Source organism: Equus caballus, chromosome 10 (assembly GCF_041296265.1).
Source record: "Equus caballus isolate H_3958 breed thoroughbred chromosome 10, TB-T2T, whole genome shotgun sequence".
Taxonomy (NCBI): domain Eukaryota; kingdom Metazoa; phylum Chordata; class Mammalia; order Perissodactyla; family Equidae; genus Equus; species Equus caballus.
In genome coordinates this window covers 11,844,264-11,862,378 of record NC_091693.1, presented here as the reverse complement: position 1 = coordinate 11,862,378, position 18,115 = coordinate 11,844,264, and the positions used below count along the sequence as shown (strand labels likewise).

Genomic DNA, 18,115 nt, shown 5'->3' with positions numbered 1-18,115 from the left:
CTTACACTACAGCAACCTAGACACACAGCACCCACTCAGAAGCGGGACAGACACTCACGTGGGCCCGGAGGTTTCAGTCCAGACACCCCGCCCCTCGCCCACGTCCGACTTCCTCTCTCCCCCCAGCTTCCCAGGATGATTTGTTCTAAAAAACTTTGTGGCCCGGATTGAACTGTTCACCGTTCTCAGCAGACGCCACCGGGGGGCGTCCGGGCGCTGCCAAGGGTTCCTCCATCTGCTGCCGGACACACCCAGAAACGTGTGCCCACGATGAGTGCAAAACGCAGGGGGCTTGTTTGGCAGGAGTCCCTTTGTGGGCTGGTGGTTATCGGAGGTGTTCTGTGCCTGTGTTTCTATGTGAATCTGAACGTTTGGGTCTGTGAGTACCTGTTGTACTTTATATGTCCCTTTGTATTTGTGTCACTTTACTCTGTGTCTGTATATGTGTTACTCTAGTTTCTTCCTATTCCTGGGGAATATCTGCCTGTGCATGTGTTTGTAAATATGTTTGTATCTATGTAATTTTGTGTGTCTCTGTTACTCATATGTCTGAATTTCAGTATCTCTGTATTTGTGACCAGGTGTGCTTATGTCCATTAATTCATGTGTCTGTTACTTTAGGGGGAGGAGTGTCTCTGTGTGACCCTGTGTGAATATCTCTGTGCCTATTCCTTGCTAGGGGTTTCAGAGAGCCTGCATTCTTTGCTTGCGTGTCTTTTTGTCTATGTGTATGTTCATTTCTACACTCTTTAGTGAGGGGAGAACTCCTAGACCCCACCAAACCTTTCTTTTTACTGAAGGGGAAACTGAGTTGCCAGGGAGGGGGGCCACATGACAGCTGAGTGGAGACAAGAGACAAAAGTGTGGTTACAAAGTTTTATGTGATCTGAGCCCCTCTGGAGGCGCCAGAGTCCACACTCAGTACAGGGGCATGAGAGACTGGCTCAGGGGGGCAGCATGACCCAAAAGGAGAAAGATTGTCCCCTGGGGAAAGGAGGCATTCCTAAAGCATTGCACAGGCTTGAGGGAGGCGCACCCCTACAGGAGGGGAGGAGGAAGCAGAGGTGGCTAAGAAGGGGAGGGTCACAGAGAAGAATATAAGGTTAGAACCTTGGAATCGTACCTTGGAATTCTAGACCTTTAGAAGCTTACAACATTTGAATCTTAGAACTACAGTGCCTCAAATCTTAAGATTTAGAACTGTGAATTCTTAGACCCATAACTAGCATCCTAGAAAGGCAGAATGCAGCATGGAACCTAAAGGTGTCCAACATTAGAAATCATTAGAGCTTTGTCATCTAATTAGTCACAAATAACTGTAGAGTCTTATGCTTTAGTTGCTAAGGATCCAGAATCTTGGACCGATAGAATCTAGAGTGTCTTGGAACATAGAACAGAACAACATTAGAATCTTAGAATTTAATAATCTAGAATCTTGAAGCATATGATCTAGAATCTTAGACACGTACAATCTAGGTTCTTAGACTAAGTCTTAGAACATCACATCTTAGATCACGAGACCTTAGAACCTCCATCTTTAGACTCTTAGAACTTTTGAATTGCAGTTTCTAGAATCTTTGACCTTTAGGATCCAAAATCTAACAAGAATTTCGAAGATCATAAAGTCTTAGAAACTATAACTGACCATGATTAGAATTTTAGAACTTGAGAAGATAAAATCTTTAAGCCTTATGATTTGGAGTCTTATAGCCAGAGGATTTACACTCTGAGGCTTAGAACATCAAATTTTAGAACATTAGGCCTTAGGACCTCCATGTCTAGAATTGTAGAATTTTTAGAATTGTAGAATCTAGAATCTTACACCCTAAGGATTCAGAATCCTAGAAAAATAAAATCTAGAATCATGGAGGCTTAGATCCCAGAATTAGAATCTTAGAGCTTTAGCTACAAAATCTTGTGGGCTTTATCAAGAATCCCAGAACCAGAAAAATCTAGAACCACAGAATCTCAGAGCCTTAGAATATAGACCTTAGAATTTCTATGTCTAGAATCTTAGCACTTTAAAATTAAAGACTTTGGAATATCAGGTCCTTAGAACCAAAGACTTATAGCATCTTTGAAACCTAGAACCTTTGAATCTAGACTCTTTAAACCATAGAATCTAGAATTGTGGAATGTTAGACCCAGGAGGACCCCTAGAGATTGCAGTCCAACCCCTTCCTTTTACACACAGATATGAAGGCATGGAAAAGGGAGAGGATCTGTCTGGGATGGAAGGGGAATAGGTAGAAAGAAGGGGCTGCAGTTGGGAGTAAGGCCTGGAGTGGGACAGTAGGGGGGGTTCCCCCAGTGGCAGTGCCTAGCTTGGGTCCTGAGAGGGAGTCCCAGGTAGAGGGTTGTCTCAGGCTCCATCCTCCTGCCCTGGGGATGCTGGGGAGCCCCTGTCAGCAGGCAGGGTGGGGCCAGGGGCTGTGGAAGGGCAGAGGACATAGCGTCCAGCAGGATGGACCTCGGCTGCAGTGAGGCAGCTGCAGGAATCCTTAGGGTCAGGCTGTGTTGGGGGGTCAGCTCCTCCAGCAGCTCCAAGTGGTTCAGGATGACCCACACCCTCATCCATGTTGACATAGAGGATTTCGTCAGGCTCCTGGGCAGGGGGCAGGGCCTTCAGCGTGTTCTCCAGATCTTCTCGCAGCTCTGCAAAACTTGGCCGGTCCCGGGGGTTTAGCTCCCAACACCGGGACATCAGGACATACCTAGGGCAGCAAAGTGAGGGGTGGGAGACTGAGCAGGGGCTCAGAAGGGGGAACATTCTGGGAGTCTGGGGGCATTTCATGGGACTGGAGGGAACCATAGCAGTTTGGGGGCATCTATGGATTTTTGGGAATTCTCAAGAGTTTTGGGGTGGGGGGCTGTTCTGAGAGACTCAGGAGCTGGAAAGGATCTTGGAAAGCCTCTCTGGGTATGGGGTGGTGTTCTAGTGAGCGCTTGCTAGAGAAGAGCTTCTCAGTGTGGCTCCCCAGAACAGTCTCTAGCCATCAAAGCCCTGCAAGCTGTGTTGATTTAAAATATGTGCTCAAATTCTTTGCCATTCCTCCCTTGAAAAGATGGAGCCTAGTTTCCTTCCCCTTGAGTGTGAACTGGACTTAGTGACTTGATTCTGACTTGGCAGTGGTGATGGTGTGTGTGACTTCTGAGACTAGGTTAAAAAAGGCATTGTGGCTTCTTCCTTGCTCTTTCTCTTGGAATGCTAATCTGGGGGAGGCCAGCCGCCATGTTGTGAGGAAGCTCAAGCAACACTATGGAGGGGACTGCATGACAAGGAACTGAGGCCTCCTGCTACAGCCATGGGAGTGAGCCACCTTGAAAGCCACTTTCCAGTCTCAACCTTCAGATGGCTGCAGCCCCAGCTGACATCTTGACTGTAACCTCATTAGAAACCCTGATCCAGAATCACCCTGCTAAGCTGTTCCCAGACTCCTGACCTTTGGAAACTATGTGAGGTAATAAATGCTTGTTGGGTTTTTTTTTCCAGCTACTGGATTTTGGGGTATAGATAACTAGTTCACCAGCTATGCAGCCTTTGGCAAGTGATTCGCCCTCTTTGTGGGCCTCAGTTTCCTTATCTCTAAATGGGAACAATAATGGTACCCATCTACCTCATATGGCTATGTAAGGAACAAATCAATTAATACCCGCAAAGCACCTAAAACAGTGCCTTCTAGTAAATTCTGTAGAAATGTTAGCTGCCCTCAGCTCTTGGAGCACCCAAGAAGGACCTGGGGAGTCTAAATCCCCAGGCTATCCCCTCCTGATCCAAGCAACATCTTCTCTTTACCCCCAAGTGCTAGATAAATGTTCTGCTCTTCTCTGAGTGTCGTGAGATGGCAAAGTTTGATAAACACTGTCCTAAAGGATCTTGAGAACATCTCAGAGGAGACCTGAGAGTTTGGAGAAGCTCAATATAACAAACTAGAGGGTTTCGCAGAGGGTCCTGGGCATTGGAGACCATCTAGGGGAAGCTTGGGTGCTCAAGAGTCTGGGATGAATTAGAATTTGCGGGGAGTGGGGGGTCTCAGAGGCAGGGACCCCAGCTAAGGTTATGCAGGTTATTCATTGTTTGTGGATACCTGCCAAGGGGGCTGATCCAGCCTGCATTCCATGTACCAGGCAAAGGAGGAAAGGGCACCTTTTGCTAATTTACACCCCGTTGGCTAGCAGTGGTTCTGCAGAGCATGAGTGAGGGGGCAAGTGGGTTCCTCAACAGTTTGTGGGATTCTGTGCTGGGTTTAGAGAGTCCTGGATATTTTGGGCCATGTAGGGTGCTCAGGGTTTTGGAGTGAAATCTTGGATGGGGGGGAGTCCTAAGGGTCCTCACAGTCCATCCAGACAGTCCACAGGCTGCTTCAGGCGGTTTCCCTGGCGCAGGTAGTCATAAATCTCGCTGTTCTCCACTCCTGGATATGGGGTTTGGCCCCGTGTGGCAATCTCCCACATTGTCACCCCAAAGGACCACTGTTGGGGGGAGGAGGGGGGAATTAGAGGGTTTCTCCTGCATAAAGAGACCCCCAAAACACAGGTTCATGGGTACACCCACACTTATGTGCACATGCATACACAACTATCTTTGTAGGTACATCACCGCTATTCACAAAACACTCTGGCACAGGTACACACTCATGGGGTAACTTTTGTGCATGCATAGACATGCTCACCCATGCCCACATTTACACACATCAGGGATACATGACTTCATGTGTCACCCTCCACACCCTAGCTATACACATGTATACATACTTACCACTGCCTCTCCTAACCAAAACTGTCCACAGGTCCCATGTATGGACCTGCTACCATACACACATGAACAACGTGCATATCCCCAGCATGTCTGTACCATGTTTCACAGATGCCCACCGCACCCCCAGACATGCCTAGGCCATGTGGACAGGCCCCTGTGCAGGGAAGCCCTTCCATCCCTGTGAGCCCAGTGCAGTGTGAGATGATCAAGCCACATCCACCCACTGTTCCCTACTCCTGTAGGGGGCGCACATACCACATCACTCTTGCTGGTGTAGACGCGGTCAGCCAGACTCTCAATGGCGATCCACTTGACTGGCATCTTGGCGATGCGTCCCTGGCGGTAGTAGTCCCCGTTGTAAATCTTCTTGGAGAGCCCAAAGTCCGCCACACACACGGACATGTTCTCATTCAGCCTATCCAGATTGGGGAGAGGAACAGGGTCACGGCATCGGCCCCCTCCACCAGGAAGCCTGCCTCCACTCTCAGACACTTCTTCATCTCCCACCCTGATGGTCCTGCTTGGGGTTAGGGATCTGTCTCCCCAGATCGCCCCAGACTGGGAGGGAACTGCTTTACTTCTTGTTTCCTCTGTAAAGTGAGGGTGGGGATAAGGGGCTGCTGAGGGCTCTGGCTTTCTGCCAGATTCCAAGGTCTTTCCTAGGTTCTTTGGGTTTGATTCTCTGATTTAAAAAACAAAACTGTTTTCTCGAAGTATACTCTCTATATAGAAAGATGCACAATTCTTAAGTGAACAGCTTACTGAATTTTCACAAACACACCCGTGTAACCAGAACCCAGATTAAGAAACAGAACATTGTAGGACGTCTGTCTAATGGAATCCCACACAACAGAGAAAAAGAACTACTGAGACACACGATGACACGGACCGATCTCAAAATATCACACTGAGTGAAAGAAGCTGCACACAAAGGGGTACAAATTGCATGATTCCATTTATATGACACTTAAGAACAGGTGGCAGAAGTCAATGGTGAGAGAAGTCTATCCAGAACAGTGGTTACCCCTCGGGGGCAGCAACTGGGAAGGGTACAAGGGAGCCTGTGGGGCCTAGAAATGTTCTTTATCTTGATCTAGTGGTGGTGGTTTATGTGGGTCTATAGACAAATAAACATTCATTGAGCTGCACACATAAGATGTGCATATTTTAGTGTATGCAAAATACACATTGGTTTTTTTAAAACATGAAAAAGAAAGAAAGAAACACATGACCAGACCTCTCTTCCTGTAATTACCCCTCCAAGGGTAACCACAATCTTCACTTCTAAAGGCATGAATTACTTTTGCTTGTTTTGTCCTTTACGTAAATAGAAGAGTCCTTGCATCTGAGCTTCCGGGATTCTATTTTTTTAAGAATTGATTATTTCTTGCGAGAGTGATGGGCCTGGGCAATGACCAATCAAAACAGACCCTGGAGGCCCCTGATAAGCCAGGAATTAATCTTTAATTTGCTGGGTCTAGGTCCAGAGGATCACAGAAGGCTATGGAGATGGGTGATGCTTGGGCATCTAAGCTGGTGGCTAAGGAGCACATGAGGCTTGGGGTTGTGGCCAACTGTCAAGTGGTAATGAACTATTTCAATATTTTAACAACTTAACAGAAAGCACGACAGGTGCATAACAGTTGATTGTCCACTCTGATTCTCAGTGTCATTATTACACTGGGGGCTTGACCAGGATTAGCTCAAGTTACAGACATAAAGGAAATTCCAGGGGACAGCCCTGTGGCCTAGTGGTTAAGTTTGGCATGCTCTGCTTCAGCAGACGGGGTTCAGTTCCCAGGCGCAGACCTACACCACTTGTAGGTGACCATGTGGTGGCGGTGACCCACATACAAAATAGAGGAGGACTGGCATGGATCTTAGCTCAGGGAAAATCTTCCTCAAGCAAAAAGAGGAAGATTGGGGGGCTGGCCTGGTGGCATAGTGGTTAAGTTTGTGTGCTCTGCTTAAGTGACCTGGGATTCGTGGGTTTGGATTCCAGGCATGGACCTATGTACCACTCATGAAGCCATGCTGTGGAGGCATCCCACATACAAAATAGAGGAAGATTGGTGCAGATGTTAGCTCAGTGACAATCTTCCTCAAGCAAAAAGAGGAAGATTGGCAACAGATGTTAGCTAAGGGCCAATGTTCCTTACTGAAAAAAAAAAAAGAAATTTCCATTTTGACTGAGTCTATTCAATCCTTTATATCTACTTTCCAGTTAACTGGAAATACAGGGAACAGAGGAACAAGGCAAATGCCACCACAAGGAAACAGACACATCTTATATACGGAAATCCTACAAGACAACTGGGCTGATCTCTTCCAAAAGAATATGCCATAAAAATATACAAAGATGGTGGCAGTGGGGGAAGGCTATTGTAGATTAAGAGAGACCAAAGGGGCATAACAACCAAATGCCATGTGGGAACCTTGCATAGATCCTGGATCAGGGGAAAAATAGCCCTAAAAGACATTTTGGAGGACAATTGGAAGCTTTTAAATATGGATTGGATATTAAGTAGTGTAACAGAATTATTTTGTTAATCTAATTAGAATTGTGATAACAGAACTGTGATTGGGCGTAAGTCCTTATTTTAGGAGATACCTACTGAAGACTTAGGGGTGAAGTGTCACCATCTCAGCAACTTACTTTCCAGTGGTCGTGAGAGGAGAGAGAGAAAGACAGCCAAGAGAGGAGAAATGTGACAAAATCTCAACAACGAGGCTATATGGGTGTTCGTTGTACAATTCTTTCAACTTTTCTGTAGATTGGGTTTTTCCAAAACAAAACTTGGGGGGAATAAAGAAATTTCCATATTCCCAAGAGTTGTGAACATTTACACGTCTTATAGAAGACTCTCTGATTCTCCAGCTCCAATTTCTATGAGCCAAACATGGTCATGAGGCTGATATTCTAAGCCTGTGTTTGTTTACACACACACAAACACACACACCGCCCGCCCTAGTTCTGGCCTATTTTCTGCTTTTCCATTGCATTGCTGGAGGGTCTGGTCTCCTTATCCAATGTGGCCTCTCTCCAAGGGCAGCCGTAGGCAAGACACTCAGCATGGAGGGGGACAGAGATGAGGCTCAAATGTCACCACCCTCATCGGTCACCTCTGTCCCTTTGCTCACCCCCTGCTGCTTACTGAGCCCAGCCTCTTGCCTCTTCTCTCTCCACATCCAAATACTCCAGAATCTCAGTGTAGGGCCCACCTCCTCCAGGAAGCCTTCCCCAAACCCCTTGCTGACCTCTCTATCTCTGTCCTGAGTTCTGACCTGCCCCCTCTTCCATCCTGGGAAGGAGGTAAGGAACTCTGAAGGAGGGGGGCGGTCCCAGGAAGGCTTGACACTCACATGCAGTTTCTGGCGGCCAGATCCCGGTGTATGAATCTCTTGGTACTCAGATACTCCATGCCACTGGCAATGTCTGCCATAAACTTCACCAGCATCTGAGTGGGCAGGAACTGAGGGGCCAGGGCAGGTGGGAATAGAAGTCAGCAGAGTTCCCGAGATCCCTCCCGCCCCGCTTCCTGTGTGTGCCTGTCTCTGCTCTGTAGTGGTTTCCCATGGCTCCAAGAATTAAACTCAACTTCTTCCCAAGAAGGCCCTGTATAATCCCCTCCTGCCTTCCTCTCCAACTGGATCCCCTACTGTTCTTGCTCTCAACATATGCTCCGGCTAGGGGCCTCCTTTTTGGTCTTCAAACAAGCCATGCTTGTTCCTACCTCTGAGCCTTTGCCCGTGCTGTGCCCTCTGCTGGGACTGCTTCCTCCAGATCTCCCCATCTCCCTCCAGTGGGCTCCTCCTTCAAGGTCATCTCCTCAGTGAGACCTTTCCTGGCCACTCAAACGAATTGCATGGGTTCCCTATCATTCATCCCACTCTATTTCCTTCCTAGCACTTAAATTATCTCGCTTATTTATTTGTTAAGTTGTTTATTGCGTGGTCCCCCCGCTGGCAGACAGCTCCATGAGAACAAGCTCATGGTCACCATGTCTTCCCAGTGTCTGAGCAGCCCTGGGTCCCTGGTGGGTGCTCACTGTATACTGGTGGACCAGAAGATTAAGTGCCTCTCACCACTGGCTGGTCCCCGAGCCGGGAATAGAGAAGGAAACTGTGTAGGTCTCCATGTTTCATGAAAGGTAAGATGACCACAGGTGCCGGGAAGCCCTCTCGTTCGGAACCCTGGAAACAGACGCCTGAACCCCCCAGGTAGCCCTGTCACTCCAGTTGGGCAGAAGGGGAAGCCATCCCCTCTCCCAGCTCTGTCTCTCCCTCCCCGTCAAATCTGGCCTCCACATTGTTGGGAGGGGTGGCAGGGACCGAGCTTCAGAGCCATTTCCAGCACAGTTCCCAGACATGTTTCCCTGAGCCCTCCTGGGGACCTCAGCTATTTCTGGGAAAGGTCAGAGGTCACATTCCAAGCTGAGAGAGAGCAGAAGGAGGTGGGGGAGCTTGATATTTCTGAGGGAGGGGGGAACAGGGAGCCTGGAGGTTTGATTTTCCCAGTGCCTGAGGGAGGGGTCTTCCCTCTGATGCGGCCTCCATGGGACCTGGACCCTCTAAACGCGCCTCCCTCACCGATGAGCCTCATGACGTTGGGGTGGTCGAATTCCTTCATGCAGACGGCTTCACTCAGGAAGTCCTCCAGCTCTGACCTTGTGCAGATGGCAACTTAGGGGAGAGAAGAGGGTGAATGAGGAGGAAGGAGGGAGAGGGAGGGCTCTTTCGCTCCTCCTCCTCTCCTTCATCATCATCATCATCTTCATCAGACGTGATTAGTAAGTCCCAGGTGCTCTGCTCAGCACTTTACATGTATTAACTCCTTTACTCCCCTGAGGTACTACTATTATTATCCTCCTTTAAAGATGGGGAAACCAAGGCACAGAATGGTTAAGGAACCTACCTAGGCACACACAGCTTGCCAGTAGTATAGGCAGAATTCAAACCCAAGCAGTCTGGCTCTCGGGTTCATGTGCTCACACCCTGCTAGGCTGCTCCCAGCACATTTCCCACAGCCCTGGGGATCCATATGATCCCTGGATTATCCCTGTTTTACAATTCAGGACACTGGATCATAGAGGCAACGTGACTTGCCCAAGGTTGCAGAGCTGGGATTCAAACCCAGGTGGAGAATATAACCTGGTACATAGGAGGTGATCCATAATGAATGAATGAGTGAGAGAGTGACGACTCCTTAGCCCACGCTTTTAGCTCCTGTGATTCAGAACGGATCAATCCTCCCTCACTTCCAGCCCCGGCCTGACCCTCTATGCTTCTTCTCTGTGTGGAAAGGACTTGGCCCTGGACATCCTATGCTGTGTGACCCTGGACTGGGTCCTGTTCTCTCTGATGATTTAAGTAATATAGTTGCAGTCCACATTAATTACACATACTGTTGCCATCCCCAGTATTAAGTGCTTTGCCTGACAACACCCTCAAAGGTAGGAACATTATGATCCTTTATTCCAGATGAGGAAGGGGGGGCTCAGAGAGGGAAAGTCACTTGCCTGAGATCACACAGCACATAAATGATGACGCCAGGTGTGCCTCATTCCAGACCTTTCCCTGCTCTGCCACATATCACAGGGGCCTGGCCCCTGAAAACTACATTTCCCAGGCTCCCTTTCCTGCTGATTTCCTGTTAGAGTTTGCCAAGAGGAAGCACTGAAGGGAGACTAGCAGGTGGGCAGGAAGAGGGGAAAAGCCAGGGTATTTGACCCTCTCTCTTTCTACTTCCAGTATTGCCTTGGTGGTGGCTGTGTCTCCTTTGTGTTTTTTTTCTTTTTTGAGGAAGATTAGCCCTGAGCTAACTACTGCCAATCCTCCTCTTTTTGCTGAGGAAGACTGGCCCTGAGCTAACACCCATGCCCATCTTCCTCTACTTTATACGTGGGATGCCACCACAGCATGGCTTTTGCCAAGTTGTGCCATGTCCGCACCTGGGATCCGAACTGGCGAACCCTGGGCCGCGGAGAAGCAGACCGTGCGAACTTAACCGCTGTGCCACCGGGCCAGGCCCTCCTTTGTGTTTTAAGCTCTCACAAGGTAGCTCCTAACTCTGTGATTCCCAAATCTCACCAGGTGTCCCTGGCCATGGGATCCGGTAACACCACTTCCTCCCCCTGCCCTTCATGCCCACGGGTGGAAGTGACAGTACTGCTGCTGCTAATCTCTAGGTTGCCTCACTGCCCCCAGTTCTTCCTTCAGTCCTTCCTACACCTCTGTAGTAATCTCCTCATATTAAATTCCTTCTGTGGAAGTACCTGGCATGGACTCCGTTTCCTGCCTGAAAACACTGAGATTCTATGCTAGGGCTAATTTGCCATTAACTCTTCTGCATTTCTGCCTCCTTAGGGGCATAGGGAAGGAGTGTGGGTTTAGAGAATGGGGTCCCAAATGGTGCGTATGTATGCATATGCATATATGCATGTATGCACATGTATCACACAATGAAGACTCACTCTTCATTGTCTTCACAGCCACCTTGAGGATGGAGTCGTCCTGGTTGAGCTGGCCCTCCATCACAGCTCCAAACTCTCCTGTGGGAGACCAGAAGGAGACATTGACCTCAGGCAGGCCTGTGGGGACTGCATTCCCTGTGGTTGGGTTTAGGAGAGGAAGTGCAGGACTTTAGGGTTCAGGGGCATGTGTGTACACGTGCTGGGGACACTCACCTTCTCCCAGGGTCTTCCCCAGGGCCACCTTATGCCGGTCCACCATCACATCCCGCAGCTTCTCCTTCAGCTCTTCGCTGATGCCCAGGCTGTTCACTGCATTGGTGATGGGGGGGAGAGGAGGACAGTGTATGGACAGAGACATGGAGCAGGGCTCACATTCAGGTGACACTCACCAATAGGGATATATTCATTGTTAAAATACCAAAATACTTCTGCATTCATACAAAAATGGCTACTGCCCTAGGCATCCCTCCACCCCCACCCTATCTCCTCTTCTAGGCTCCCTGAATCGTCCCCCAGAATAGCAACTAAGAGGTTAAAGCCTGCCACATAATCTTGCTCCAGTAGGCACCTGATTGGTCAGTGTCCTGCCATGTCAGTTGTTAAAAATATTAACTTCTCATTGAAGTATAATCTGCATAAATCATAACTGAGAAGCTCAATGGATTTTCCAAACCAAACACAACTGTGTGACTGGCACTCGGGTCAAGAACAGACCATGACCTGTTCTCTCAGGGTAGTCATTTTCCTGACTTCTCTGACCACAGATTAGTCCTGTCTGTTTTGGGATGTCATAAACATGGAATCACTTACTATGTTCTCTTTTGTGTCTGGCTTCTTTCACTCAACATGACATCTATGAGATAGTCGCACTGTAGCTGTTGAGTGTAACTGTAATTTATTCATTCTCATTGCAGTATAGCAACAGTTCTCAAACTTATTGGCCTCAGGATCTCTTTACATTCTTAAAATTATTGAGGACCGCAAAGAGCTTTTGTTTATGTGGGTTATCTATATTGATATTTATTGAATTCAGAATTAAAACGGAGAGATTTTTAAATCCCAAGAATATACAAGCACATGTTCCATCGACCGTCAGAGTGATGACATCATCACACATTAGGAAGCCTCTGGAAAACTCCATTGAACGCTCACCAGAGAAGGAAAGAGCAAAAGGGCAAGTAATGTCTTGGTATTATTATGAAAATAGTTCGACCTCGTGGACCCCCTGCCAAGGTCTTGGGGCCCCCAGGACTCGGGTCACACTTTGAGAACTGCTGCGGCGTATTATTCCATTAGATCACTGTGACCTCCTCGCTTCCTTTTCCTTCTCTGCTTAAATAAATGTCTTTCCCAGACCCTCTGGACATCTCCCTGGGGCCCTGGCAGCCTTCTCACTGTGTGCTAGGAAGAGACCTAACTCTGTCTCTTTTCTTTCTGGATTTAAGTTTCCCCAATTGGAAAGATGGGACCCTCCATAACTCTATAATCTTCTAACAGGAAGTTGATAGTTCTAGGATTCTATGATTTTCAAGATTCTGAGGGTCTATAGTAGTGAGCCTATACTTTTTCAGGCCAAGGTTGATTCTACCTCTCTAACATTCTGTAATTCCCAGAGGCAGGTAAAGGGATGAGCTTCAGAGCAAAAGTGCCTGGGTTCGAATCCCAGCTCTCCAACTTACAAGCTGTGTGGCCTTGAGGAAGTTACTTAGCCACTCTATGCCACAGCTTCCTCATCTGTGAAGTGCAGGGGATAACGCACCTACCTCATTGGGTTGTCGTGAGGATTAAATTAAGTGATATATACAATGCGCCTAGAACAGCACCTGTCACATAGGAAGTGCCAGGGTTGGCTGATATCATCATCATATCTCAACTTTATCTCAGCAGCAGCATCTTCTTCATCATTGTCATTATCATCTTTATCACCAGCATTATCATGATTACATTGTTCTAAGATCCTATGATTCTGAGGTTTGGTGTTTTTTGTTTTGTTTTTTTTTTTTTTTTTTGAGGAAGATTAGCCCTGAGCTAACTACTGCCAGTCCTCCTCTTTTTGATGAGGAAGCCTGGCCCTGAGCTAACATCTGTGCCCATCTTCCTCTACTTTATATGTGGGACGCCTACCACAGCATGGCTTGCCAAGCAGTGCCAAGTCCGCACTCAGGATCCAAACCAGTGAACTCCAGGCCGCCGAGAAGCGGAACGTGCGAACTTAACCGCTGCACCACCGGGCCAGCCCTGGTGTTTCTAAGATTTACTGTGTCTAAGATTTTATTATTCTAAGGTTCTGTGTGGTTCAACAATTCCGTTTTTCTTAGAGTCTGTGCTTCTAACATCCTAGTATTCCAAGGCCTTCAGAAACTTTTGATTCATGCTTCTACAGAAGCCCAGCAGGCCCAAACTTCTACACTTGTTAGCCCCAAACCAGGGCAGGGAGGCATCGGGTTCACTTACAGGTGGCTTCAGTGGTCCGCCGACTGTAGGACTTGCGAACGCGGTATCTGACCACCAGCTCGCCCCTCTCCACTGTTGGTTCAAACACCTCTCTGGGGAGAATCGAGAGATGACAGCAGGGCAGAACCATGTGGAACCCCCTCCTTCCACAAGCAGTGAGAGCAAGCATCATCCCAACCCCAAGCCTTGCTTGCCCTCTCCTCCTGCATTTGCCGAGCATGTCTTGGTCTGCTACCTCCTGCCTTCCCTTCATTCTCCAGACTCTTGCCCTCATCCTAATTCTTGGTAATCTCTCCTCCTGCACTAGCCTCCTGATGATGTCCCCACCTCCAGCCTCTCCATCCTAGTCCACATTGGCCTCCCTACTCATGTAGTTCCAACTCACCCATAGCGCGTCTCCTTCTTCCGCCGGTGGACGAGGAACAGGGCCAAGATGAGGACACAGGCAGCAGCCACAACTGCTCCCAGCAGTACATACCACCAGGGCCACGAGAAGGCAGGGGCTGGGGGTTCACTCACTGTCAGGGGGTATGGGGGACAGGTCATGGCTGAGGCCCTTGATCCAGCTCCCCAGGACCCAAGGTGGTGTTGTTGGAGGGAGGCAGATGTGGACATATTGGATGAAGTATGTGATAGGTGCATTCACATAATCAAGGAGACTGGGCTGGGCAAGGCATGCGATGGATATGCTATGAGTATGTGTTAAAGTAGGAGCATGAAACTCGTAGGAGGGATGAGGTGAGCTAAGAGTGGGAGGGAGGGGTGGGGTGAGTTAAGAGTGGGATGGACACTTGAGGAGTGTGCAATGAGTGTGGAAGGAGTGTGGGATGGGAGTGAGAGGCTTGTGCAGAATGATTTATGAGTGTGCAAGGAGGGCTGGATGAGCATGGAATGTGTGTGAGTAAATCTCAAGTAGTATAGGTGTGTGTGATATGTATGATGATTGTGCAAGGATGGCAGACTAGGGCGTAGAAAAACAGGTGAGTAGGGGAGAGAATACATGCAGTGTAGGAAGAGTGCATGAGGCATGTGTAAAGAATATGCAAGGAGTGTGAGGCTCTTGGGACAAATGGCCATGGAATATTTTTGAGGAGTGTGTAGTGACTGTAGAAGAGTTTTCATAATGCGAGGGATGAGAGTGAAGTAAATGTGCAAAGGAATGTGGTGTGCAAAGGAGTGTGTACAGAGTGTCAGATGGATGTTGGAGGAGTTTGTGGTATGTGAGTGAGGAATATTCACGGAGTTTTAGATGCAAGGAGTGAGCAGGGATTTGTAAGGATATAACTTCGGTGTGAGAGGAATGTGCAATGAGAATGTAAAAGGCATGGGAAGGGCAGATGAGGAGCATGGGATGAATGGAAAGGGTGTGCAAAAAGGAGGGAGTGATTAGAAGAAATATTACAATGGGATGAACGTGAAAGGATGATGGGATTAGTGTGGAAAGGGTATGCAAAGAAATGTAGGAAGGCATGAGAGGAATAAGTAAGGGTTGTGGATTGATTTACAAGAGGCGGGCTGTAATAGTGCTAGGAGGATACAATGGGTGTTGGAGGAATGTTTGAGAATTGTTGAAGAAATATTTGAGATATGAGGGAGATAACTCATCTGTACATCCATCCATCCATCTATCCATCCGTCTACCCACCCAGTTATTCATTCATCCACCCATCTACCCACCTGTCCATCTACCCATCCATCCATCCATCCATCCATCCTTCCTTCCATCCATATACCCATCCATCCACCCATATACCATTCACTGAGTACCTACAATGTGCTGGGCCATTATAGACACCTCCATCAAGGACCACACAAACCCAAGAAGTAGAGAATTAGAGTGATGAGTTTGAGAAACATGAAAGGGATATACAAAGAGTATGTGTGTGTTTATGGGATCCTCATTGGGCATTGAGGGAAGGGAGGGAGTAGAGGGGGTGCATAAGCCCTTACCCAGCTGGTGGATTGGCTGTCCTTGCTCTGTGAATAGAAAGGACAGAGGGAGGATATGCTCAGAGAGGACAAGACTTGTGTGACACAGGGGAGGGAGTGAGGCTCTCAGTAAGGTTCCCGGTAGGACCAGAGCCTAGATTGGGGTAACACTGAAAGGTACAGGGAGCAAGTCAGGGGCATCTGGAGAGACAAGGTCCTTGTGGATAGGCTGAAGGGGGCTGAGCATGGCTTTGGAGTTACCTGGGCGCCAGGGCTCCAGGAGCACAGGGAGGCTCCATGGTCCGTCCCCAGCAGCAGTGTAGGCTGCCACACACACGGTCAGGTTGGGCACAGTCCCATCCCCCCGAAGCTCCAGGGTCACCTCTCGCTTTAGCCCTATGTCCATTAGCACCTAGGACATCCAGACGTGACATGAGGGTAGAGCCCCAGTCCCCTAACTTGTAAGCCTTTAGCCTTGGCCTCAACTCCCCATCTTTCTCAAAGCCCTCTGCTTATCTCCAGCCTCTCATCATCTACCTCCTCCCACCCTTCATCTCCTATCCCCAACCCTTCCCTCTCCGTTCTCCATCCCTGTGCCCAACAAAGTATCAGCTCCACCAGGACCAGGACTTCGTCTCACTCACTGCCGTGTCCTCAAGTCCTAGCACAGTGCGTGGCACACAGTACTTTTGCTGAAGAACTGAATTCTCATCTTTTCACCCTCATCTCTCCATCCCCTTCGAACTCCCCATCCTCTTTCCCACCCCATCTCTCTACCCCAGGGGTGCTGCTTGCTCAGAGAGTACCATGATGCCTATTAGGAAAAGGCGCCCCTTCCTCAAGATGCTGTACAACTATCTGCTGTAAAATCATCATAGTGAACATATAAGTCTACTGACACGCTTTTTACAATGATTCATAAATAGCCATTCTCTAACCCTCCTAGACTCCTTTAACCACCCTAGAATGTGCTCTCTTAGGCGTAGTGTGATTGTGTACTACCCAACCTGCACAACTGTCCACATCTGCCCTCTCATCTCCTCCTCCCCATCTCCCTCCTCCCCAGCCACTCCACCCAAACGCAGTCAGCAGCACCCACCTCTGGGGTGTCCTGGCCTCGATAGGCCAGCCGGTACCCTAACAGGGTGCCCTGCAGGGGCGCCCTTGGCTCCTGCCAACGCACGAGGGCTTGGCTCCCATTCCGCATGGCGCTAACATTCTCAGGGGGGCCCAGGGGCACTGGAGGACAGGGAAGAGGGGAAGCTGGCACCCCTACCTCTTCCTGACCCCCACCCCTGTTCCCAGGAAGCAGTGGCAGGGTGCAAAGGGCATGCGCATGGGCAACTCATGTAGGCCTCCTGTGAGTGGAAGCACAAGGAGAGATGCCAGTGGGCTGTGCTGAGGAGTCAGGGACGGGATGGGAAGGAGATTGAGGCCACAAGGGGTAAATGGATGAGAGGAGATGCTGGGGGTGGTACTGATGTGAACAACGTCCAGGGCGGGCAGCACACAACATCTCCTCCCCCTGACACCAGCCCCTTCTTACCTCCCTCTGACGTCTCCACGGGAAGCCAATGGGTCCAGGGTGAGGGGCCCTGGGTACTGGCACACGCCACCCGGATGTGATAAGGGGTATGAGGATGGAGGCTGCCCAGCCGAATTCGGTGAGGGGGAACAGATGCTTGCAAGGTGAGGGGCTCCTCTGGGGGGTCTGGCTCTCCCAGCCAGATGCCCACCCCATCGTCTGACAGCACAGCCTGAGGAGAGAGAAGGAGGCATGAGGACAGGATGGCCACATAATCACACAAAATGGTCACACAACTCTCGATGGTGGTGATCCTAGTGTGACGACACAGTTTTGCAAGGATATGTGTGTACGTGTATGTTGCAGCTCCATGTTAGTGCCACATGGGCACCTGCATTTGCAAAATGAGGAGACCACCCAGCTGCACGATGTGGCTCTGTCATCATTGGCGAAAGCCACCTCTGGCAAGACTTTCCCTCTCTGAGCCTCAGTTTCCTCATCTGGAAAATGGGACAACTGCACAGTGCACGGCAGGTAGTCAGCATCAACAACAATAATAACAATGACATTTAACCACAGGCAAAAGCAACGTCCTACAATAGAAATCAGAGGAGTGCACATCTCTGGGGGCTGAGGGAGCCTTCCGGGGGGCTGGGAAGGGTCTGCACCTTGATTTGGAGGGTGGTTACATGGATGAAACCGCAGGTTAAACAATCTGAGTGTACACCAAAGATGATGCACATTATGTAGATCTTAATAAAAAGAGAAAAACCCTTCACAAATCTGAGTTCATTTGACTTTCTTCTCAGCCCTTCCTTGTGGGTACTGTGTGTATCCCCATGATCCAGATGAAGACACTGAGGCTTGGAGAGATGGAATCACTTGTCCGAGGTCACCAGCTTGTCACTGAACCTGAACCCCCTCCTGTCTTCAAAATCTTTGCCACGCTTACAGTAAGAATGTCCATTTAAGAAC

At 48.9% G+C, this 18,115-nt stretch overlaps 2 protein-coding genes and 1 long non-coding RNA gene across 5 annotated transcripts in view; 1 reads left to right on the top strand and 2 right to left on the bottom strand.

The window, feature by feature from the left end:
* HNRNPUL1 (heterogeneous nuclear ribonucleoprotein U like 1) overlaps positions 1-211 on the bottom strand; it is a 35,445-nt gene extending 35,234 nt beyond the window's left edge. Inside the window, exon 1 of one of the 2 annotated variants that reach the window (XM_005596260.4) lies at positions 59-211. The gene's annotated coding sequence lies outside the window, so the exon portion shown is untranslated. The remainder of the gene's footprint in view (positions 1-58) is intronic. The other variant, XM_023649787.2, reaches the window with a different exon arrangement.
* LOC138915923 (uncharacterized) lies at positions 135-18,093 on the top strand. Its single transcript, XR_011422389.1, has 3 exons — positions 135-379; positions 3,228-3,461; positions 17,950-18,093. It is a non-coding gene; the product is annotated as an uncharacterized lncRNA (long non-coding RNA).
* Positions 863-18,115, bottom strand: part of AXL (AXL receptor tyrosine kinase) — a 28,417-nt gene continuing 11,164 nt past the window's right edge. The window contains exons 7-20 of one of the 2 annotated variants that reach the window (XM_005596256.4): positions 17,162-17,372; positions 16,715-16,854; positions 15,877-16,027; positions 15,637-15,663; positions 14,072-14,204; positions 13,687-13,778; positions 11,446-11,541; positions 11,233-11,310; positions 9,350-9,442; positions 8,846-8,967; positions 8,123-8,232; positions 5,015-5,174; positions 4,337-4,473; positions 863-2,714 (exon numbers count right to left, since the gene is read on the bottom strand). In XM_005596256.4, coding sequence (XP_005596313.1) covers positions 2,363-2,714; positions 4,337-4,473; positions 5,015-5,174; positions 8,123-8,232; positions 8,846-8,967; positions 9,350-9,442; positions 11,233-11,310; positions 11,446-11,541; positions 13,687-13,778; positions 14,072-14,204; positions 15,637-15,663; positions 15,877-16,027; positions 16,715-16,854; positions 17,162-17,372 — 1,902 coding nt within the window. In that variant the 3' untranslated portion in view covers positions 863-2,362. The remainder of the gene's footprint in view (positions 2,715-4,336; positions 4,474-5,014; positions 5,175-8,122; positions 8,233-8,845; positions 8,968-9,349; positions 9,443-11,232; positions 11,311-11,445; positions 11,542-13,686; positions 13,779-14,071; positions 14,205-15,636; positions 15,664-15,876; positions 16,028-16,714; positions 16,855-17,161; positions 17,373-18,115) is intronic. The other variant, XM_014737081.3, reaches the window with a different exon arrangement.